The sequence below is a fragment of the Rutilus rutilus genome (genome assembly GCF_951802725.1).
Source record: "Rutilus rutilus genome assembly, chromosome: 22".
NCBI classification, from domain to species: Eukaryota; Metazoa; Chordata; class Actinopteri; order Cypriniformes; family Leuciscidae; genus Rutilus; species Rutilus rutilus.
This window is the reverse complement of record NC_140227.1, coordinates 28,120,258-28,142,993: the sequence shown is the minus strand read 5'-3', so window position 1 is coordinate 28,142,993 and position 22,736 is coordinate 28,120,258. Positions and strand designations below refer to the sequence as shown.

The window sequence follows — 22,736 nt, the reverse complement described above, 5'->3', positions numbered from 1 at the left end:
ATATGTAAAGCAATTATGTTAATATTTTTAGGATTTATCATACCTACTTGTTTTGAGTCTGGCTACAAGAGATGAATCACCAAAAAAAAGAAAAAAAAAGAAGGAATTTAAACAACACAAAGAAACATTTGCAACCCATTTTATATTGCTAATGAGATGCATGTTAATATCGGCCCATAGGAACAAGACTTAATTTTATCCATTAAAAAGTCACTTCTATATAAGTGGCTTAGAAAAAGTACATAGAAATACTATCTCAGAAACATCCCTAGTTATATTAGACACTTTTGTCTGTGGGATAAATCTTAAAAAGATCAGTTTTTCGGGACAAAAATACTTATTTAATAATACAGACAGCAGCATGGGTTTTCAGTGTAAAATAAAAACACTGCAGCAAAAGGTATTATTTCTACTTCAGGTAGTATTAGTTAAAATTCCTATGTTTTAGACAGTGCTTACATTCCATTATGTGACATTTAAAATTAAAAGAAGTTACCCTGTATGTCATTAAGCACTAATACAATAAAATATGTCTTTATATATGTACATATGAAATAAAATCAGATAATAGCAGCTTTAAAAGATATAAAGCTCTGGACTCTCTTATATAGACAAAGGATTTGTAAAGCCGTGTCCTGTCAGTTGCCCTCAGTTGGGATGAATGACTTGCTCTTCTTGCGTTTTACTTTGCCGTGTGCAGGTGGGACTCCAAGGGACTCCAAACGGAAGGGCCGCGGAGGGAGAGGTTCTACGGTTAGAGGAGACAAACTGGACCCACTGGCGGTCTGGTGGGCTGAACCATTACCGACTGAACCAGAATAATTCACTGAGACAAAATGATTAGAATTAGCAACATTTATAAGCATACAGCAGTTGCATGAGAGAAACAAATTAACATGAATCTGTAAAGTTAATATTACATCAATTTCTTACTTGTGTTTTTAATAGAGTCGCCGGCCAACAGCTGACTGGTCCGTTTTGGCTTGAAGTAGTTAGTGGCGATATGTTGGCTATCACTGCGTTTCAACATTTCCTTGTAGCGATCCTCCTCCACTTCTTGCTAAAAAGAGAGTCATTTGGACATGAGTCAAAGCTATGGATGTTTTTCATATTCATAAGTAAGATTCTAGGGATATTAAACACTTTTCACACTACACTTAACCCAGGGTTAACATATTTTTTAAACCCAGTCTGCTTTTAACCCTGGGTTAAGATTAAGAACATTTCAAACATATTTTTTATGTGGGTTAAGACCACTTTTTAACCCTAGAATACACTTTAGCGCTTTTACAGTGCCAACTCTGGATTGTAATTCCAGAGTTATATAGTGTGAACTGCATTAGGGCTAGAATGGTAACAAATCATAAACTAAACAATGCTTGCCTCATTAAATATTCATGTGCTTTGTACTTGTTACATAATCTTTTCAGCCAAACAGTACACAATTTCAAATGGCCAAAGCAAAAATACTGGAGTAAAGGCATTTTTTTAAATATATATATACAGTATATATATATATATATATATATATATATATATGCATGCACCTCATAAATATGCAAATAATTAAGGTAACACAGGATTGCTTTATTGCAGGTTTAAAATGATCATCAGCTAGCAAGTTCAAGTGTAAAAACACAAACATTGAACGTGGTACATGAATGTAGTACTGTAGTAGAATGTAGACTTGACTTGACTTGACTAGTACTGGTATATCTGATTCATTTGTAGTGTATCTGTGTGTAAATGTCAGAAGTCATGTTTGAATAGTGTTAATTCACTGTCTGAATACCACAAAAGGGTCGACAAGGTCTGAGGCTGAATTCCTGCGTGCTGAGAGTCTGCCAGGGGCAATGACACCTGAAGGAGGCACTGCAGAGCAAGAAGAGAGAGAATACCTTTAAATCACACAAGCAACTGACTGAAACATTAGCTTTTTTTTGTGCACCTGCACATTTCCTTTTTTGGACATGCACAATTTAAAAGCCTGTTCTCCATTATTCATTATTATCGTTAAAAAAAATAGATTTAGTTTGTAGATTCTGAGTTACTGGTGACTAATGATTTGTTTTGAATCAATTTTGGTGCAGAACAAGCTCTTTTTTTTAACCTTCTACGATCCCATTAGAAACTAGTATATAAAAGTATAGTATCTAATTTTTAAAATCGATTAAACAAAGATCATCAAGATTCTTAGGAATTTCACACTGCAGCCTTTTTCTTTCCAGCATTTCACCTGCAGGTAAGGTGGTTTTCTGCACCACAACCTCTGGCAGTCTCCAGGTCCCTCCCTCTTCATCCCACACCGCTTCCTTCCGCAGCCGGTCCAAGTTGCTGTAGTTACAGTCCCTTCGCACCAGGGGCGCCATGCGCTCCAAGATTCCTTGAAGGAGCTGGCCTTCCCGCTCTAGACGCCGGATGGTGGCCAGATAATCATCTCTCTCCATCTCAAACTCTGCCTGAAGATCCCTGATCTCCAACTTGGCAGCTTTCAACTGTTCATTACATAAACATAATTGGACATTTGAGATTGGTTCTATAGTTTCTTCTCAATAGCAAAACTAGAAATATAATCTAGAAGTTAAGACAAAAACAATAAGCTTTTTATATGCTTTTTTTTTTATTGTAGATCATAGATCCTATACATTTACTATTTCAAAACAATATTTAGTCCTGTACACACACACATATATATATATATATATATATATACATACTGTATATACAGTACTCCTGTGTATATTGTACTGCATAAATACTGCGTGTATATTTATATAGTATACATTCTGTATTGTGTGTATATTTGTATTTTGTGTACTTTATATTTATTTGTTTTGTATATTTTTATCTATCTACGTAATGTCATGCCTTGTAAGTGTACTGTTCGGACCATGTACCAAAGACTTTCACCTATCACTACACTTATGTGTTTTGGCAGTGTGACAATAAAGGTGATTTGATTTTGATTTTAATTTTTTTTAGATGACCCCGTGATCCCGATTAATCACATCCAAAATAAAAGTTTGTGTTTACATAATATATGTGTGTGTACTGTGTATAATTATTTACACACATGTATTTATTAAAAAAATATTAACATGTATATACTGTATATATATTTATATTATATTTAAATATACATATTTTATATATAAATAACAGTTTTCTTAAATATATACATGCATGTGTGTGTATTTATATATACAAAATAATTATACACAGTACACACTCATTTATTATGTAAACACAAACTTTTATTTTGGATGCGATTAATCGCTGCCCACCACTAATTTTGATATATACTGTAAATAATACAAATCAATATGCAATTGCTAATTTGTTTCCACAACTTTCATGTGACATAATTTCTGAACAACGACATGTTGAGTAACAGTGGAATGTTGAGTGAATACTAAACACTATCCGAGTACTAAAAGCTCTAACCTTCTTCTGTGTGTTCTCCAGGTGTCTGCTCTTGGCATGAACTTCCTCCTGGATGGAATCGTATACGTTCAGCAGAACGCTGTCGCTGTCCTCACTGCTCTGGCTCAGAGCTTCGATTAGCTGCTTCTTCCTCTGGTCAGCCAGAGTCTTCCTCTGTCTGAGTCTCTGCTTCAGTTCCTCGTTCCTCACCTGCTCTCCACCCACAAACTCCTGCTCCAGCTGCTGCAGCCTTTAGGCCAACAAAATATAACATTCAAGTTCATTTTGGACCAAGCAAAATGCCATGAGGCGATATGTGCCCCCTCAGTTTCCATTTGTTTCATTTTGAGCCCCTCAAGAATTCCCTCAAATTCATGTGTCGGCTTTGGTGTGGACCACTGATCTATATAGAATGACATTGACAATGTCATTATATAGATCAGTGGTGTGGACGCTAATATATAGTTATCTTCCTTATATGAACAGGCCTTAACTCTATTTGAGCGTCACTGTATTACATCCAGAAAAAAAAAAAAACATGCAACCAAACTGCATTTATTTCAAAGAATTCAAAGTCAGTCATTGCACAATTGGCTGACGTTAGTTCTGAGAAAAGACCTAATATCATTTGTCTGCAGATAGCACAGATTTTCTTGTTATCTAATGCAATGACATTCATACATTTTTAAGTGTTCAAATACTTTTTGGTGCCTTTGTGCACTAAATTAATAGGGATGCGCCACAGCATTTGCTCCAATTCTTGACCCCAAATGGCTATCTGAGCATCTCACCTTTCTAAAACATGCTTCTGGTCCAGTTGATCTGGTGTGGCGACCACAACTGTAGCTAAAACCGAACTCTCGCCACTGGGAGCTCCTTTAACACTGGCAGCAGCAGAAGACGGACTCTCCTACACAAACAAGAGTCGTTTCAACAAGATTCAAAAACTCACTTGGCTGAATTATTGTTTATACTGTCACAAAAATGTAAATTGTATTTTCAAACAGCTCTATACATAAGGTTATATTATCTCTAACTTTATCCGCATATATACATACATCACATATAGTGATATATACTATAGAGCAAATTGGCAGATTTTTTATTTCGTTGCAAAATGTAACTGTATTATCGCCCAGCTCTTTATATAAAGTATAAGTATGACCAACTTTTATATATATAGTATACTGCTCCAACCGAAATGAAGCACACCTGAACCAGGTACTCAAGGTCTTACTTGGCATACTAGAAACTTCCAGGCAGGTGTGTTGAGGCCAGGAGCTAAACTCTACAGGACCGAGTTTGCACACCCATGTACTAGAGCATATCTAACTGCCTGATTGTTAGTATTGTCGCAAAATGTTAACTATATTATCGCCCAGCTCTATTCTGCTAAATGTGACTAGATATTTGGATATTCTAAGCATTTTCTTTGTATTGTGAAAAATGCCATATAAATAAATTTGACTTGACTTTGACTTGTTTTAAGCAAAATCAAAGCACCTCGGGAACATCGTGGTCAACATTCGCCTGTTCTTGTGTGGCCACAGGTGCAGTGATGGGCTCTTCTTTAGGATGGTCCACACGAGGGCCATCTGTTTAAGGAGAGATACCAAGACAATTCGACCAGATCAAGACGATATAGAACTTAAAGCTGTGCCGAAAGAAAACTAGTTTCAACATTACCAGTGGTGTGTGTTCGACTAGCTCTGGACCTCTCCAGAGAAGAGAGTCTGGTCTCGTATGATGTTCTCAAGGCAGCAATGTCCTCCTGGAGTTTGACTTTGGACTCTTGTTCGGCATCATACTCGGCCTGCAGCCTCGCTAGTTTCTTCTCATATTCCTAAATTTACATTTACATGTGCATTTATGAATTTGGCAGACACTTATCCAAAGCAACTTGCTTTCTGTGGGAATTGAACCCACAACCTTTGCAATGCTATGCTATACAGGAAAAAAATTGCAAATAATGGATGAGTTAGTGCTTAAGTATTTCTATTGACAATGAAAAAAAACAATCAACACATTAAAATAGAAAGTTTCCTCAAAAATTCTTCAAGATCTTCCGAGATGAAGGCCTCATCCTAGTGCAGAAACAACAACTTTAAAACTCTTCCATTGACTTTATATCAGTACACACCTCTTTTATACTGTCGCTCTCTGATGTGTTGCTCTGGGGTCGCGACAGAACAGCTGGAGGATCTCCTGAATTCTGACCAGCCAAAAGTGCTGTTAACAGACAAATATAAGTCGAAATTGCACTCTTTCACTATTCAAAGAGATTCAAATTTACATAAATGTTGTGTTTCTTACAACTGAGGTTGGAAGACCCCAGCTGCCCAGAGATTAACGCCCGCAACTTCTTGATTTCCTCCTGATACTCGCGCAGGAGGGCATCTTTTGGGTCCTCGTTGATGACCGGGCGGTTTTGGATGCTCTTGGCACGGTTGGCGTAGCGTAGAGTACTGATGCTCTCTTCATAATTGTTGTCGGCAGGTGAGAGACAGGCTACCATGAGGGTACGAGTGTTTCCACCCAGAGAGTCTTGAAGCAAACGAGTGAGCTTGGAATCACGAAACGGGATGTGCTTGGAACGACCGTCCACCAATGCAGATATAACATTGCCAAGAGCTGAAAGAGACAAGTTGATCTTGGTGGCTTCTTGAAGGCGATCTCCAGAAGCACCGGTTTTCGACTGTCGTTCACTCCCTGCAAGGTCCACGAGATTGAGCTTTCCAGCACGCAGATGTTCTTCACCTGCAGCATCTAAACTCATATGAAGATTACAGAGATGTTGCATATAGATTTATTCATGCAGAACTCAGTAAAAATGTGTGACTGAGACACAAACCTATGTTGCAGGTCTCCATGTGAATGGTGAATATGGAGTGTGAACGAGATGAATCTTTGTTCATGAGTGTGAATCCCACAGAGCGATTCCTCCAGCCCTGATCCATGATCCGCTCACATTCCCCAACGCTGTGCACCGTGTGCATGGACAGATCCCGTACATACACACCACGGTCAGGATGCTCCTTCAGCTAAAACACACACAGCATTGAGACATTCAGCCCATTTTAGCTAATATACAATGGGCTTTGATCAGTGGAGAGACATACTTCCATCTTCTGTTTGGTGTCTTTTGCCAAAAGATCTCTGATTTCCTCCTTGTATATTTCCAGGTAAGAGGCCCGTACAAGGAATTTTGTGTTCTCTGCACACTTAATAGAAAAGTTCAGGTTAAATGTTACTTAAAAACGTTATCATAATGACTATATAGTATTTCGGCTCTAAACATTTTACAGACCATAAACTTTTGAATGATATAATATTTTACTTTGTCATTCATATTGAATATTAAATGTCAGTGAATATTAGGTTTTATACTATGATGGCATCCTATCTATATAAAATCACATGATATGCAAATTGGTTACCTGGATTGTCTCAAAGATGTGCTCAAAAGATCTAGGGATGATTCCCCTCTGGGAAAGAGGATCTAGAACACCTTGCATAGTAAACGACTTGCCACTCCCTGTTTGTCCATAAGCAAAAATTGTCCCATTGTAGCCCTCAGTTACACCCTGTAAGTGTTTATAAAACAACAATATATTTTACACTGATTAGTACATGATGCAAAAACACAGACAGACAGACAAGATAGATAGATAGATAGATAGATAGATAGATAGATATTCATATTTAGAGTCTAAATCGCCCAACTTACACGTGCATCTAGTAAATAACCAATTATAGGAAGGGTTGTAGTTTACTTCCGTGACTAATTTAAACTCTATGGTGTTGTGTTTCAGATAAGGGACAACAGGTTTCAGATTACCAATATGCAGTATATGGGCATGAACACTGGAAAGTAATTGGCCCTAGAAGATCTAGCTGTCACACTGACCACCAATCACACACACACAAAAATCAATATTACCTCCACCAGGGGATATGCGATCTCGTTGTAGATCTGCTCAGTGGAATGGTTCATATAATAAGCCCCATCAAACGTGAATTGTTTGGGCGGCTCTTCAGAGGCTCCAGGTTTCTCAATGAAACACTGACAGTGACTGCTGTCAATGGAAACCACCATCTTACAGTTCAGCGCCTTCTCTCTGTCGTTCAGTGGTCGACATCTGACCACCACTTTTACGGATTCAGATGCCATCTGGAACGGATGCTTATCTGCTGAACAGAAATGGACATTTCTCTCTAAAGATCAGACTGCAAGGTGTCATGGTCATATCATGAAGACAAGCAGCTCTTCTGTTATTAGGAAAGACGCTTACGAACACTGTCATCCAGTCCAAGTTCCGTCAAGACCCGTTTGAGGTCAGGCTGCGGTTCGTAACAACAAATAAAGCAGCGTGTTTCTCTTGCTGAGGCTTTCGGCGTTGCCTAGCAACTCCAAACTTCAGAGCGCCCCCAATGACATGCGTACTGAATATTGCTTATTATTTTCATAAAGTATAATAAATAAAGCCAGCATGTATCAATAAATATTTCATGTATTTTGAGCATGTTTTTAAACCAGTAAGACCATTATTTTCATAAAAATTAAGCACAAAATATTCCACAAAATTCGCAGTATAACTTTAACATATAAGAACCATTCCGTCGGAACATTTCCTCCAAATTAAAACTAAACTAAAACTATTAATAAACTAAAACCATAAAATACAAAATGTCATTAGTTAACTAATATTATCATACAACTTTACAAGTTATTAATATAGGCTTTGCAGTAATGAGTATGTCAATCAATGCAAAAAAAAAACGATTTTTAACCACACTGAGCCTATGCATGTATACATATACATATACACACACACCCCAAGTATCTACTCGTATTTAATTTTGTAACATATCTGGTTAGATGGCAGTATTCTAATAGTTTTTGAACATTAAAAGGAGACAAAATGAAAGTAAAATCAGTTTATGCAAAGAGGCAAGACATTTACATCGATGTAAAGCTGATAACAGAAAAGTGTGCATTTAAGAGGTGAAATGTGCAAGAGGTAAACAATATTAAAGCAGCAAAAAAAAAAAAACATTAACTGGGTAGTGGATATTTTCAGGGTTTGAGGTAATCACAAAAAAGTTGTCTAAAACTAGTGATAATATACAACCAAGAGAGTGAAAAGGGCAATCAATGTGTACACGCATACAACACAGAATTTAAAGACATAATACAGGGTACATGCGCATAGGTATGCATTCTTTGCAAAAGTTGTTGAGTATGCATTTAAATTTGACATTTACATGAAAAACAAGTGCTTGTTTCCCTAGAAAATACCAACAAAGTGAGTGCTTTAGAAGGGTTTAGGTTATTGCCAACAGGCAAAAACAAAGTGTCCATTCAAAATATAAAAAAAAAAAAAAAAAAAAAAAGGTGCCAATGACTTAAGATCCTGGTTAGGAAGGTTTACTCATGTCAGTATCTCTGTAACTGTTAAAACCAAGTAAAATATGTAGTATACATAAAAAAATAAATAAAAAAGGTTATATAAAAAATAATAATAATCACAGAGCAGAAAGACAGGATTCAAACCCAACTTTGGTCTTTAAATGTGCCCTTTTTTTTGTCCTGTGGTGTACGTAAACTCTTTTTGACCATCTCTTCCCAATCGTAACTGTGGTTGACACGGGCACAGCTCAGAAAACATTCCAGCTCCTCACTGAACTCTGTGTAGTGCTCGATCAAAGCAGCAAGGCTTTCAAATTCAATGTGGCACTTCTGTAAATGAAGATGAAACATTTGCTACATTTGACTTCTGACAAGTAGTTATAGAGTAGAGGAAGAAAAAAAAAAAAAAAAAACCAAAAAACAGGTTTCATCTTTGCTCACCTCAAGGCGGAACTTCCCCTTGGAATTCTTAACAGAATGAGTTACCAGTCCCGATGGAAATCGGACTGTAAGAGACCAACGGTTGGGCTTTTTGGGATGAGGACAAAGGAGGAAGGAACCCAAGACATCATCTGCCAGGAGTGAGGAACTACAGTTGCTGTAATGGAAACCAAATACTCAACACTAAACTACTGAACAATACACGTACCGGATTAAAAGCCATGTAAATGAATTCCTTTGGGCCTGGTTTCACAGTGTTTAGATTAAGCCAGTATTAGGCCTTAGTTAAATTAGGAAAATTAGGAAAAGTGCAAGTTGCAAAACAGCTCAAACATGCATTTAAGTCTGGGACTAGGCTTAAGCATTGTCCGTGAAACCAGGCATTGATGTATTACCTTGCTTATTTTTATATGTTGTGAAGATATAAATTCTCCAAAATCAGCTCAGAAAACAAAAGCAACAACAAAAAAAAAGATTCTATTTTAGCCTAAATGCCAATTAAATATGCATGCAAGAATTATGCATGGAGAAACATGCACAAATTAATATTAAGAGATACTGCTTAAAAAAAATGAATAAAGCATTAACTTTTATAGGGGATAGATCACCCAAAAATGATTTCATTTACTCATCCTCGTGTTGTTCAAAACCTGTGTGAAATTCTTTCTTCGGTTGAACATAAAGGAAGATCATTTGAAGAATATGGGTAATCAAACAGTTGATGGACCCCATTGACTTCCATAGTATGGAAAAACAAAAATCTATGGTAGTCAATGGCTACTATCAACTGTTTGATTACCAACATTCTTCAAAATATCTTGTTTGTGTTCAGCAGAAGAAAGAAACTCTCACAGGTTTGGAACAACTTAAGGGTGAGTAAATGATGACAATTTTCATTTTTGGCCAAACTATCCCTTTAAGTTTACCAGACCAGAAAGCAGGGCCACTGTGCACCAATACTGACCTAGACACGCCAGCCCAGCACCACACTGCGTGAGCCAGAGCTTCTTCTGTCTCGGCCAAACTGGGAGCTCGAGACATGCATGCGTTTGCACTGGCCTGTGCCTTTTCTGTTTCACAAAAGAAAAGATTCTTCAGATTCCCAGAGGAATCAAGTTCTCATTGGTTTCACAAATTATGTCCGTGTTTGCTTTCTTTGGCAAAAGAAAACACTGCAGCGTTCTTAGTTTGGACTGACCACAAGTTCAAATATTCTGAGTAGCACACATTTTTTACTGAGTTTCTCTAAATAAACTTTTTATTATTATTATTATTTTCAAGCTGCAGTATATATTGCCTCTCTATGGCCATCTCGGTTTAAAACATAATTGCAGGTTACTAGTGGAGTTATTTTTTTGGGGATGTGCCATCTGCTGATTCAAATTGAAAACAAATATTCAATCTGCGATTATGTAAACCATATGAAACCAACGAGAGGTAAAGTCTTTTCTAAGCAACTACATCCTCAGCACACACCATATAGCCGGGTCTTCCTTCAGTTTACAGACGTGGCGTAACCACGCAAAGACAAATGAACACACTGGCATTTCCCACAATAAATAAATAATATATAAATATACACACACACATACACACACACATACAAAATTTAAAAATACACGGATTATTTTGTGGTAACTGGCAGAAACAACAATGTGGAAATCCCCAGCACCTTTTTTGACTCACCAACCACCAAAACCAAAGATAAATGATCAGTATAATAAATTAACCCATTGTGTTTTAATTTGGCCAGCCACTTTAACCAGATGTGTGCATTACCTAAAGAACTCTCTCACTCTCGAAAGTGTCCTATGAACACTTATCCCACCTTGTGGTGCACTCAGTTTATCCTGCAGGTGGCGCTGTTTGAGGGGAGTACATGTAAAAGAGCGATATGCTCCGGAGCGCAGCTCTTTGGTCCGGATCGCCATTTTGCGAACTATAGTGGGAGAGGAAGTGGGACCGTCTTCAGGACTGCTCACTTGCTCCATGCTCTGTTGTGAGAACACCTGGTCAGGGAAAATCGACATGAACACTGCAGAACAGTACAGTATTCCAATTATTGGAAAAACTGAGGAATTAGGCAGTTTTAAAGGAATATTGAGGGTTATTGACAACTTAAGCTCCATTGACAGCATCATGCTATCAATTTTTTTTTTTTTTTTATAAAAAAATAAATAAAAGTTCAACAAGAGAAGGTCGCACACCTAATATTAGATTTCTTACAAAAAAACAAGAATGCAAATACAAAACATTTTCAATTCACTTCATCATCAGTGTTGTAACCGATAATAGCAAACCTGATTCTATTTATGTAAAATTACTTTTTTTTTTATTAGAGGCTATTGTATATAAAATTAAATCAAATGATTTAGACAAAATTTAGACAAACTTACAGCTCAAGTGTTTTTTTTTTAACCTTTTGTAAATGCGTAAAAAAAAAACACAAGTTGCAAATTTATGATTTGATAAGAAAAAAATTATAATAATTGGGGGACAATTCAAAATATTTTTTCGTGGTAAAAGAACCGGCTGACTTTAAGAGGCCCGAAAGGAATCGCTGAATCTCAAAAAAAATATTCAGCAATTTTTTTGGGGGCTTCATTCAATAATATTGAACTAGTAATCAAATGTTTTCTAAGCCACTTGCACAAATTTCATTTGAAAGTTTATCAAGGTTATAATAAACTTCAAAAAGCTCTTTATGCTAGATACGGTGAGAACAAACCTTCGCCCCAGGTAGCAGGCCTTGAGTTGGGGCCCTGCGGAAAGACACCAAGGCGCTGACACTGAGAGGGAATCCTTGATTTAGCAGCGATGGCGTTTGAGTTGGTTTGTTCCCCGAACACTCATCCTGAGCTTCCTCTTGGTGCTTCTCCAGAAAATACAGTTGAAAACAGCGGCAAAGCAGCAGGTTCAGGAACTGGGCCTTTATTTGGGAAAAACACCCTCAAATTCTTGCAGGGGTTGAGCATTTATTCTTATTTCTAACTATTGTGCATTTTGACATTTTCAACATTCTTTAGTGTGCAATGTTACTGTCATTTGTTTTGCCACTTCTAAAGATCACACTTGAGAAACCTAAAACCACATTCTTGATTCTAGAACAGATGTGCAATATTACAAACAATTAAATGTGATGCTTTGTCGTGCTGAGGCTTACAGCTCTGGCATGTCTGGCTTTGAAGAGGTGGCAATAGAGCTGGGCATCAGAACTTCCAGGATTATGGGAGGCGAAGGCAAACTGGGCATCTGTCGGACGGGCGGTGGACAGCGAGACTCGACACATGGCGTGAGCCATGAGGAGCGTCTGATGAGATACACACCAAAGAGTTAAACCATCTGACATACGCAAAGATAAACGTCAGAAATCCCAAGATGATCTTACCTTTTCATCTTCATCATAAACTTTGACTCCTTTGACAGAGAATTTCAATGAGACGGTTCGCTTGCTCTTGCAGTTCTGCAAACACAGATGTTCATTAGTAAACTACATAACCAGTCAAAAAGTATTACTTTTTTCCACATTGTACAATAATAGCAAAGTAATTTCTTTTTTTATTAATTAGATTATTAATTCCGCTTGACTGAATCACTAAAAGGAACAGATTGAAAACATAACTAGATAACCCTTTAAAAATCGATGTTTCATATTTCAGGAATTGCTTTAATCACTGCTTAATCAAAATCAGTAGGTCTTAATCAACAAAGGTCTGTAGAAAAATATTTACAATATAGTTAGAAATGTCATGGAAAAGCTGAACATCTTTAACCTAATATATTTACTTGAAGTTTCCCCCTGAGATTAAAGTTTGAAGTTAGGTCAACAATAATAATAATAATAATAATAATAATAATAATAATAATGATAATAATGATAATAATGATAATAATAATGATAATAATAATAATAATAATAATAATAATAATGATGATGATGATGATAATAGTGATACATGCAGGTTAACAAATAAAATGTATTGTTTATTTATTTATTATTATTATTATTATTTTTGTGATTTAATTAATAGCTTTTCATTGAACTCAAAGACCCTCTGCAGTTCAACCACAAACGCCCAGTCTGGAAAACCCTGACGTAAATGTAATATTTAATGCACTTCATGTTGTTGATAAAGATCGAAATAGATTTTCTTTCCCTTTGTATTTTTATATCAATAATGGTACAAGCTTATCCTGTTCAACAAATCAATGAGATAAACAAGGTTAAAAGTAATCTAAATGTAGTCAGATTACTGTACATTACCTTAAATGTGATATGTAATGGATTACGGTACTAACTACAACTTTGTCATGCAATTTGGAATCAGTAATAGACTACAATTTGTAAGTAATCTACCCAACACTGTATGTAGTGTAGTAATGTTCTTAATATTGTTCTGAGTAATCGTCCACATTTTACAATAATAGTCATTAAAATGATTAAATACCCGTGCATGTGCATAATATGCCTGTCTGCAAAACTGATTACAAGCACATATGCCTAGATAAAAAGGCTTTTAAGACCATTAAAAACAAATTCAGTCAAGTGTCCAAACTTCTACATTGAAAACACATAAAGAAGTAAACATACTCTTGAGATTCACTTCACAGCACACACATTACCTTGAGAGACTTCAGCTGAGTGTGCAGCTGCTGAATCTGATCATCCAAACAACTGTCATCCACAGGAAATGAGCCAATATACTAGACAAACAGAGGGTTTACTCAGTAAAAGCAAAACTATGAGTTCATGATACAATCATCCCAATGTAGGAGGAAACTATACAATAAAACCACAGATGCAATTTCAAAACTTAGTTGCAAAACCAGACGTGGCTACAGCATTCAAATATTTCAATAATTTTCACCTCAGCAGATCTTGTAACAATCCCATGTTCCCTGCCAGCTGTCTCACCCATATCCAAGCCTGCTGTTGTTGGCTTTATCTACTGTTCAAAATAATAAATAATAAAAATGACAAAACAGAGGTCAGGGTTTGCCAGAACAAGTCAGAACTGCATTACAAACTCCTTCAACGTTTTAACTTCACGAATTACAGCACAGCACAAAAAGTGAAAGTAAATCGTCGACATTGCTCAAAGATAAACAGACACATTTGTGCAGAAGGTGTTCAAACCGGTTCACACTCTAAACGTGCCAATAATGGTCAAAATAAAAGTATGTTTTGAGACACAGCCAAACTTTTTCACGAAAGCGAAAGAAATTGCTATATCGGGAAACTCGAGTAGAAATCAAAACAAACGCTTTACTAGTTAACGCTTGAATAATTACATAAGGATCCATAAAGTAGTTACAATGAAGCAAAAAAAAAAAAAAGCCAGAGGAGACAGATACTCACAAATTAGCCCACACGACTGAACCTGGCAGGGTGGGTCGATTATCCTCCAGGGGTTTTGCAATCCATTCCTGACTCACCTTAATTCTCTAAATCCCGCCTATTCAGAGCCAGACTGGATCCATTGGGAAAGATTTGACAAGATCCGCCTACACCACACATGCATGGATGCACAGGTAATTGGTGACTGATTCATCAAACTGATTCACTTAAAATCTTTAAGGTTTATCCTGACTCTTTTAAAGGGATAGTTCAACCAAACATTTTGTCATGATTTACCCACCCTCATGTTGTTCCAAACCTGCATGAGTTTCTGTCTTTGAACTCAAAAGAAGATATTTTGAAGAATGTTGGTAATCAAACAGTTGACGCTGACAGTACCATTGACTTCCATTGTAAGAAAAAAATACTATGGAAGTCAATTAATTGGTTCTTCAAAAATATCTTCTTTTGTGTTTAACAGAAGAAAGAAATTCACAAAGCTTTGGAACAACATGAGGGTGAGTATGACAATATTTATTTTTGGGTGAACTATCCCTTTAAGTGGCCCAAAAGGAATTGCTGAATCTTTTCCAAAGATTCAACATTTCGAAACGGTTAATTCAATCAATGCGTTTGAAATATTCAAGAAAATATGCAGCGACGATTCCTTTTTGGGAAACTATGAATATAATGCAGAATTTGTGTGGTCGTCTGAACAGAATGCTTTTTTGGCTAAGCGAATCAAACATGACCAGATAACCTTCTGAAAATAGTTGTTTCTGTATCTGTGAAAAAATATTTATAGACCTTGAATTTTTAACCTTTCCAAATAACACTTTTAATTTTCTAACAAACAACATGTTAAGTGTTAGGCCTATGTTATGTAGTAATGTTAGTTAATGTTTTTAATACAAGTCATAAAGAGTTAAGGAGAATTTTTTTATATATATATATATGTACCCGAGTCTAAAAACCTTTGATTTTTAAAATACTTTTAGACAAGTCAGGGCATGATATGTTTTATGTAAACATAAATGTCAATGCTTAGTATACTGAATTAAAGCATGCCTTTTCTTCCAAAATACCGTGCATGTTAGAACAAGGAGAAGAATTTGCCACTGTGAATTTCACATCAACAGAGACAGCTGTGATAATGACACAAACCATGCGTTTCAGAGCTTGAATCATTTGGTAACCCCTTTTAAACACCTCTAAATTAGAGGTTTATCATTGGGTATCAAATCAAACCACCCAAATAAAACAATGGTCAAATAATGAAGTACAAATATAGTCACTTTATTAAGGACTACAGAAAAGTATATCAGTTACATGCATGCAGGGTGAGGTAAGCAATGCTCATAAAATTACATCTAACCTCCCTGATAAACTAACACACAAGAGTATGACCGGGTTAATAGTGTGTATTATGTTTTAAACATCTGCTTGGAAAATCTTTTCAATCTATATTCTCCTTCATAGACTATACATAACAAAACAACAGTCATGGATATGGATACCAACGTTTCTTTAATGCATCTTAATAAATCCAATTTTGCATTCAGGTAAACTGTTCAACTGAAAGTTAGGCATCAATAATCGTTCTTTTCTTTGACTTACACGAAGGAAACCAACATCAACAAAACTCTTTTTTGATTACAATAGTAGCTAAAGACCTAACTTCACAAAACATGAGCAAAAACAATTGAAACAAAACTTACAAAGAAAGGTTTTTTGAACACTGATGAGAAAGGGGAGACTGAATAACTGAAATGCTTGCCTCTACAGAAAGATTGACTACAAGAACTTTAAATATTTGATTTTTTTTTTTTGCTGAAGCACAACTGAGATGAAGCAACAGCTGCTTCTTCAGACTCTCATAATGGTGACCTGAACAAGCGTCTTAAACAACATAAACAGTAGCATTTCTACTCTACATCTTTACCTGTAATTTAAGAATACTGAACATAATATGCCTGTATCTGAATGGCAGAATCATTTTGAAGAGGTCCTATGTTCATCAGAGGCCCCAAGACAAGGAAAACTTGGAAGTTTCTACAAAAATAAGAGGACAAAATAGCCATCACTGCAGTCTACAGAGCTACAGTTGATCTTTTCAGCTGTCTGCAAGCGTGGGATTCATTTCCGGGATCGGAGCGACTTGCGTGCGGCAGGTTTAGCCTTCACAGCAGATTCAGTCGCCTCCTTCTTAGCTGCCTTGGGCGACGGCCGTTTGGACCCCCTGCTTGTCATCTTTTTGGCTATGGGTGTTTTAGGTTTGCTGGTTGGGGCGGCTTTCTTGACTGGTGTGGCTTTCTTGACTGGTGTGGCTTTAACGGGGGCGGGCGCCTTTTTAGGCGCTGCTTTGCTCGCAGCGACGGGTTTCTTGGCTGGTGGAGGGGCTTTCTTGGCAGGCGCAACTGATCTTTTTGAGGCAGGAGGTTTTCGGCTGACTGTTTTAGCCCTTTTATTTTGACGAGCTTTAGGCGCTGGAGTCCGTTTTGCACGCTGGGTCCTGTGGACAGATAAAAAGCATGTTTAGCCTTGCAAAGACACAGCCCAAGTTAAATGTCTCTATGACATTCTGGTCTGATTTTTTTTGCCCATTTTATCATCTGACAAGTGGAAGCCAGACAACACACCATGGTTTATTACTCAGGGTTAATGATTTGTTCAAATCCCTGAGGCCAAGTATAAAATAGCAAAGTGCTTTGGCACTAATAATTGATATTTGGACGTTTTGTGATGTACTTCACCTCTTTCTTCGGGGAGGCTCATCCTCGTCCGAATCTTCCTCTCCAGATTCTTCCTCCGACTCCTCTTCGGATTCTTCATCAGAATCGTCACTTCTCTTGCGTTTGAGCTTCTGTTCCTCCTTCTGTTTGAGTTTTTCCATCATTTCTGGAAACAGAACCGCTGGGCTACAAAGGAGGAGCGACAGACAATTTGTCAATTCAAGTAGTTCCATCACATTTCATCTTCATTTTGTACAATGCCTTATGTCTCACCTTTCTCATATTACAAAATCAAAAATGATTGATTTGCAACTAATCAATTCACCAAGTTTAATCTAAAACAATCGTAAGAGCTAAGAACTAAAAGTTGCAGTTAAAGGGTTAGTTTTTCACCCAAAAATTAAAATGATCCCATAATTTACTCACCCTCAAGCAATCCTAGGTGTATATGACTTTTTTTTTTCTTTCAGCCAAACACAATTGGAGTTATATAAAAAATATCCTAGCTCTTCCCAGCATTATATTGGGAGTGAATGGTACCTTAGATTTTGAAGCCCAAAAAAGTGCATCCATCCATCATAAAAGTAATCCATACGGCTCCAGGGGTTAATAAAGGCCTTCTGAAGTGAAGCGATGCGTTTTTTAAGAAAAATATCCATATTTATAACTTCATAAACTATAATCACTGGCTTCCAGTAATAGCTGTACACGAGTCTAGTTCAGGCGGAAGAGTGACCTTTATTAACCCCCTGGATGGATGCGCTTTTTTGGGCTTCAAAATCTAAGATACCATTCACTCCCATTATAAAGCTGGGAAGAGCCAGGATATTTTTTAGTGTAACTCCATTGTGTTTGGCTGAAAGAAGAAAGTCATATACCCATAGGATGGCTTGAGGGTGAGTAAATTATGGGATAATTTTCATTTTTGGGCGAACTAACCCTTTAAAAAGCCCCTGCGTTAAGGATTTCAAGTGTAAAAAGTCCAAAAGCAAATTTTAGAATATTAAAATGTGCACTATGCTTACAGCAGTATTAAAGTATTATTTAAATACTATTCTAGTATTTATTCATATTTTGAATTAGCTTTTATTTTTATATTTTTGGCATATTAGTTTATTTTTATTCAGCTTTAACTCATTTTCAGTTTAGTTTCAGTAGTTTTAGTACTTTTATTTCAGTTAGTTGCCAAGAAAACATTTGTAATTTACATGCAAGTTTAAAATGTTTCACAAAATAATTATATTTTGTTTTATTTCAGCTTGATTTCAATCTCCAATTATTATTATTTTTTAATAGTTTTAGATTTAGTAAACAATAACAACACTGGTTTATGGTGAGCTGAACTTACCTTGGGTAAAATGGATAGCTTAGCTGGTAAGACCCACTGAGTCCATGACCAGAAATCTGCTCCATCCATCCCATCATTTTACACTTCAGCAAAGTTCTCTTCAAGTTTGGAACTGGCAATCAGAAAGGATACTTTTATAAAAATCTGCATAACACATTAAGTCACAGCAAATACAGAGATATATGAAGGGTGGCTATAATATGAACTGAAGAAAACTATTTCTGTACCAGCGTTCTTATGAACAACTCCTTTGAGAATAACAGTTAGAAGCATGCCAAAATAAAAGCAAACTAGATTCAGTCCTCAGAGAGCAAACGTGCCTTAGGCTGCGATAAGTGAGGAGTGAGTGTACCGTACCAACTAAAGAGACGTTCTTCTGGTCCTGTTTCTCCATGAGGAATTTGCGCAGTATGGTGATGCTGCAGGTCTTGGGCTCATTCATGGCTGTGATGGCGGCCACTACAGCATCTTCCAGCAGTCCGCCACCCATGAGCACCTTATTCCCAGCTTTCTTCAACTGTCAAACACAAATGCAGATTCTCATCAAACCTGCTTGTTGAAGAAGTCGAGCGATTCAGAAGGGTAACTAACCTGGAATGTTCCAGAGGCTCCCTTGCCAGTGATCTGCTCCAAGTAGCCCTTTTCCACAGATCTCTGCAGGCAGTTCTTCAACACGTCAGGCCTTAGATATTTACAGAAGAACCCTTCGTTAATAAATCTTCAGGCAAAATGTATGTATGTACACAATTTCAATCTGTAATTAACTCCTAATGGTGTGTATACTATGAATCTGTTCTGCATGTATGGAAATGGAATAACACTTTTATTCAGAAGTGATGCATAAAATTACTCAAAAGTGACAGTAAAGACATTTATAATGTTACAAAACTTTTCTATTTCAAATAAACGCCATTCTTTTGAACTTTTTATTCATCAAAGAATCCTGAGAATTTTTTTTTAAATCACGGTTTCTACAAAACGTTTAAGCAGCACAACCATTTTCAACATTGATAATAATAAGAAATGTTTCTTAAGCAGCAAATCAGCATATTAGAATGATTTCTGAAGGATTTTGGAATATTGGAATATTTCACAACATAACTTTTCTACTGTATTTTTGATCAAATAAATGCTGCATCTGATCTTGGTGAGCAGAAGAGACTCTCAAAAACATAAAAACAATCTCACAGACCCCAAAATTCTGACTGCTATTATTCCATTCCCAATATTAATCCAAATGTTAAGTAAATTCTTTCAGGTTCAAACTGCAGTCTAGTTATAGGATGTCGAGTCAAAAATGACCTGTTTTCCACATTGAGTTGAGGGAAGTATTGTTCCAGGTACTTCTTGATAAGGATGTAGGAAGCCTCCTTAGGTTCACAGAGGCGGGTGATGATCAGAGGCAGAGACTCTCCCAGCGTCTCCTTCGTCCCTGCAGACGCAGCCGACTTCTACACAACAACATGACATTGACAAAATGAACGATTTAATAATTATGACAAACCACCAAAAAAAATACCCAACAACATTCAGCTAATTAACACATTTAACACAGGCTTACATCAATGCAAAGACAATAAACAAACTGCGTTTGGATACCTTTCCAATGGCGAAACTTCCAGAGAAGCCTTTGCCCTTCAGCTGCGGGTAAAGAAGACAAGACAAGGATGGCTTTTAACTTACTGTATATATAAAAAAAGAAATATTTATGTGTTAATTTGCAAATCACCTGTTTGACACTGCCCTTCTCAACCAATCGCTTCAGGGCCCTCTTGTAGAGATTTTTGGTCTTTTTGTCCATTTCCACAGACGGATACTTCTTCATGACATATTTCATAATGGTAATGGAAGAGGCACCACTCCGTTCTTTGCAACTCTGTGGGTAGATTGTAAAGATGCATATATGAGATTTATGAGATCTTTATCTTAGATTTCCAAAGAATACAGTGCTGCAGGAATGAGTCCTAAACCCGATTTAGAAACGATTCAGCATTTTTGAACCATCTTTTGGTTAAAAGTCTCCATGAAATCAAAATTGATCCATTTATTTTTTTAATTAATGTGCCCTCATAATCTTTAATCAAAATAACTTCCGCTTCCTCTTGCAGCGACATCTCTTTTGGGAACATTAAACTTCATCATGGCGAAGAGGAAATATCATCTACTCACTAATACGCTTTACGACCTCACTGTGTTTATAATTGTGATGCGAACTTACATCACTGCAGCACCATATACACATTTTAACAACTAAAATATTCGGTACTAGTATCCAGTAATTCTAAAAAGAAACAGTGGGTAAAACATACTTAAAAGTGCCAAATTACACTTAATAGTTCCCGTAAAATTTTGAACCAGACCTCAATTGCTTCTAAGATGATTTCTTCAACTTTGGGCTGGGAAAGAGAAGATGAAGCCAGTTTGTTGGCAGAAATGGTCGCCCAAGCAGGAATCTTCTTTTTCACCTTTTTCCCTTTGTCATCTCCTTCCTTATCACTGTAACATATGAACAAACAATACATAAAATGCTTAATGAGCCACTTTTATTTTTTATCAGACATTTCTTCTTTTTTTTTTGTACAACAGTCAGACTTACATTTTGGCTACAACATCCTTGACTTTTTTCTTCTTGCTCTTCCCTTGTTCAGCTGCTGCTTCTTCAGTTTTCTCTCCTTCATCAGGAGTCTCTCCTTCATCTTTGAGAGGTTTCTCACCATCAGCGGTCGCATCCTCCCCATCACCTTCATCTTTCTTGTCCTCCGTGGCTGCAGGTTCAGTGGTCGCCGAATCCTTCTCTTTCTCTTTCTCACCTACAGGTGCAGACCCTTCAGCGGGAGCATCTGTGGGATAGAAAACACAATGTTCAGTCAAAGATGATTTATAAAGCCATACCGCTCGTGCATTATTTTATAAACTCGTTTAAAGTCATATGTTAACTTTGCATGAAGAGGGGAGGATTTTCAGTGCCTAGTAGCTTGTTTTAGGATTATTTCAGTGTATATACGAACAGAGTTTTCATTCCTGGGTGAATTATTCCGTATGTGGTTCTGTCTATTGTGGACAGTCAATATTTCTTCTCAATATGACTGATGTACCGTGCAAGGGGCAGTACGTACCTCCCTCAGGGGCATTTGCTGGGGTGGCATCCTCTTTGGGTGGAGCTGCAGCTGATCGGCGAATGGGCATGATTTAAACCTGCCAATAAATACTTCATTAATATATATATATATATATATATGTGTATGTATGTATGTATGTGTGTGTGTGTGTGTGTGTGTATATATATATATATTTAATGCATCTTAACTGGGAATTCAATAAAAACATGTTGCATTGTTTAATACGTTGTAATGCATTTCATTGTGTAGGCTAGATTGCAAACATTTATTTACAAAATTACAGGAATTTTATGCACTGTTTTAAACACCTTAGATGTGTGTCCATGACCTCTGCTCAGCAAAGGGAAGTTCGAGAAAAGAAAAGCACCCCGACAAACGCACTGGCCATTAAGGCACAGCAAATTAACAAGAAAGGAGCAACAATCCCATTGTTTATCTGCTCCATATATAGTCTTTAATGATATATGTTGCGAATAACGTGCATGTAGTCACACCTGCACACATTTTACCACTGCACAGGAACTGAATTGCATGTAAAACACAATATAATCGAAAATGGCCATTTTGTCCATTTTGCCTTGTACAGTAATGGCGCTGCGTTGAGCTGAAAATGGTAAATGCACGAGGCTGCAGATTCAAAAGAATAAATAAAACACACGCGCCTGCAGAACGTGTAAATTAGTCTGTAAACGGAGAATGCACAATTTCAGAATGAGCTTTTTAATGCATACCTTGATGTACTGGTTTATCAGTTGAAAGAAACACTCCCTTCCTTTTTGGAATTCACTGTTTACGCGACCCTCCCCCTCTTGCGTACGCATAGGGACGTACGTGTCGACGCATGCGTGCGCGTTCCAGTACCAGTTCCGTTCGTCCATTGTGATGATTGTGAGCTACAGCAGCGAGGTGACCTTACTTTATTTTT

The 22,736-nt window shown here is 36.9% G+C and overlaps 3 protein-coding genes across 4 annotated transcripts; all 3 read right to left on the bottom strand.

Annotated features, from left to right (window-relative positions):
• Nucleotides 1-90: 90 nt before the first annotated feature.
• kif17 (kinesin family member 17) lies at nt 91-8,214 on the bottom strand. 2 transcript variants are annotated; one of them, XM_084396022.1, is made up of 15 exons: nt 7,716-8,214; nt 7,364-7,611; nt 6,861-7,007; nt 6,543-6,644; nt 6,275-6,464; nt 5,737-6,189; nt 5,564-5,652; nt 5,110-5,266; nt 4,927-5,018; nt 4,215-4,333; nt 3,445-3,673; nt 2,237-2,495; nt 1,793-1,872; nt 934-1,060; nt 91-826 (listed from the first exon to the last, which is right to left on the bottom strand). In XM_084396022.1, the coding sequence occupies exons 2-15, from the start codon at nt 7,592-7,594 to the stop codon at nt 639-641; spliced, it is 2,463 nt and encodes an 820-aa protein (XP_084252148.1). In that variant the 5' UTR covers nt 7,595-7,611; nt 7,716-8,214; the 3' UTR covers nt 91-638. The 2 variants fall into 2 exon arrangements, with proteins under 2 accessions (XP_084252148.1, XP_084252149.1); XM_084396023.1 differs by having other exon boundaries at nt 91-808; nt 7,364-8,214.
• Nucleotides 8,215-8,346: 132 nt separating this feature from the next.
• Nucleotides 8,347-14,789, bottom strand: sh2d5 (SH2 domain containing 5). Its single transcript, XM_084396024.1, has 10 exons — nt 14,634-14,789; nt 14,143-14,223; nt 13,898-13,978; nt 12,663-12,737; nt 12,438-12,584; nt 12,003-12,203; nt 11,103-11,283; nt 10,239-10,344; nt 9,275-9,431; nt 8,347-9,163 (listed from the first exon to the last, which is right to left on the bottom strand). Exons 2-10 carry the CDS (start codon nt 14,191-14,193, stop codon nt 8,972-8,974), a joined length of 1,191 nt encoding a protein of 396 aa, XP_084252150.1. The 5' UTR covers nt 14,194-14,223; nt 14,634-14,789; the 3' UTR covers nt 8,347-8,971.
• A 1,098-nt stretch (nt 14,790-15,887) lies between these two features.
• Nucleotides 15,888-22,654, bottom strand: hp1bp3 (heterochromatin protein 1, binding protein 3). Its single transcript, XM_084395952.1, has 12 exons — nt 22,543-22,654; nt 21,809-21,887; nt 21,289-21,532; nt 21,053-21,188; nt 20,422-20,568; nt 20,292-20,333; nt 19,995-20,143; nt 19,284-19,374; nt 19,050-19,209; nt 18,693-18,804; nt 17,366-17,530; nt 15,888-17,124 (listed from the first exon to the last, which is right to left on the bottom strand). The coding sequence occupies exons 2-12, from the start codon at nt 21,876-21,878 to the stop codon at nt 16,749-16,751; spliced, it is 1,692 nt and encodes a 563-aa protein (XP_084252078.1). The 5' UTR covers nt 21,879-21,887; nt 22,543-22,654; the 3' UTR covers nt 15,888-16,748.
• Nucleotides 22,655-22,736: the final 82 nt, after the last annotated feature.

What these genes read in the sequence shown, in the direction of transcription:
- hp1bp3 (XM_084395952.1), bottom strand. Translation starts at nt 21,878, where the DNA reads ATGCCCATTCGCCGATCAGCTGCAGCTCCACCCAAAGAGGATGCCACC. An exon ending in AAGGATGTTGTAGCCAAAAT is followed by an intron (nt 21,189 to 21,288) that starts GTAAGTCTGACT and finishes CATATGTTACAG; the next exon opens with TGATAAGGAAGGAGATGACA. An exon ending in GAGCCTCCCCGAAGAAAGAG is followed by an intron (nt 17,125 to 17,365) that starts GTGAAGTACATC and finishes ATCTGTCCACAG; the next exon opens with GACCCAGCGTGCAAAACGGA.
- sh2d5 (XM_084396024.1), bottom strand. Translation starts at nt 14,193, where the DNA reads ATGGGTGAGACAGCTGGCAGGGAACATGGGATTGTTACAAGATCTGCT. An exon ending in AAGCCAGACATGCCAGAGCT is followed by an intron (nt 12,204 to 12,437) that starts GTAAGCCTCAGC and finishes TCCCAAATAAAG; the next exon opens with GCCCAGTTCCTGAACCTGCT. An exon ending in GCCTGCTACCTGGGGCGAAG is followed by an intron (nt 11,284 to 12,002) that starts GTTTGTTCTCAC and finishes TTCCCTGACCAG; the next exon opens with GTGTTCTCACAACAGAGCAT.
- kif17 (XM_084396022.1), bottom strand. Translation starts at nt 7,594, where the DNA reads ATGGCATCTGAATCCGTAAAAGTGGTGGTCAGATGTCGACCACTGAAC. An exon ending in TCGCATATCCCCTGGTGGAG is followed by an intron (nt 7,008 to 7,363) that starts GTAATATTGATT and finishes AAACACTTACAG; the next exon opens with GGTGTAACTGAGGGCTACAA. An exon ending in ACATCTTTGAGACAATCCAG is followed by an intron (nt 6,645 to 6,860) that starts GTAACCAATTTG and finishes TTTTCTATTAAG; the next exon opens with TGTGCAGAGAACACAAAATT.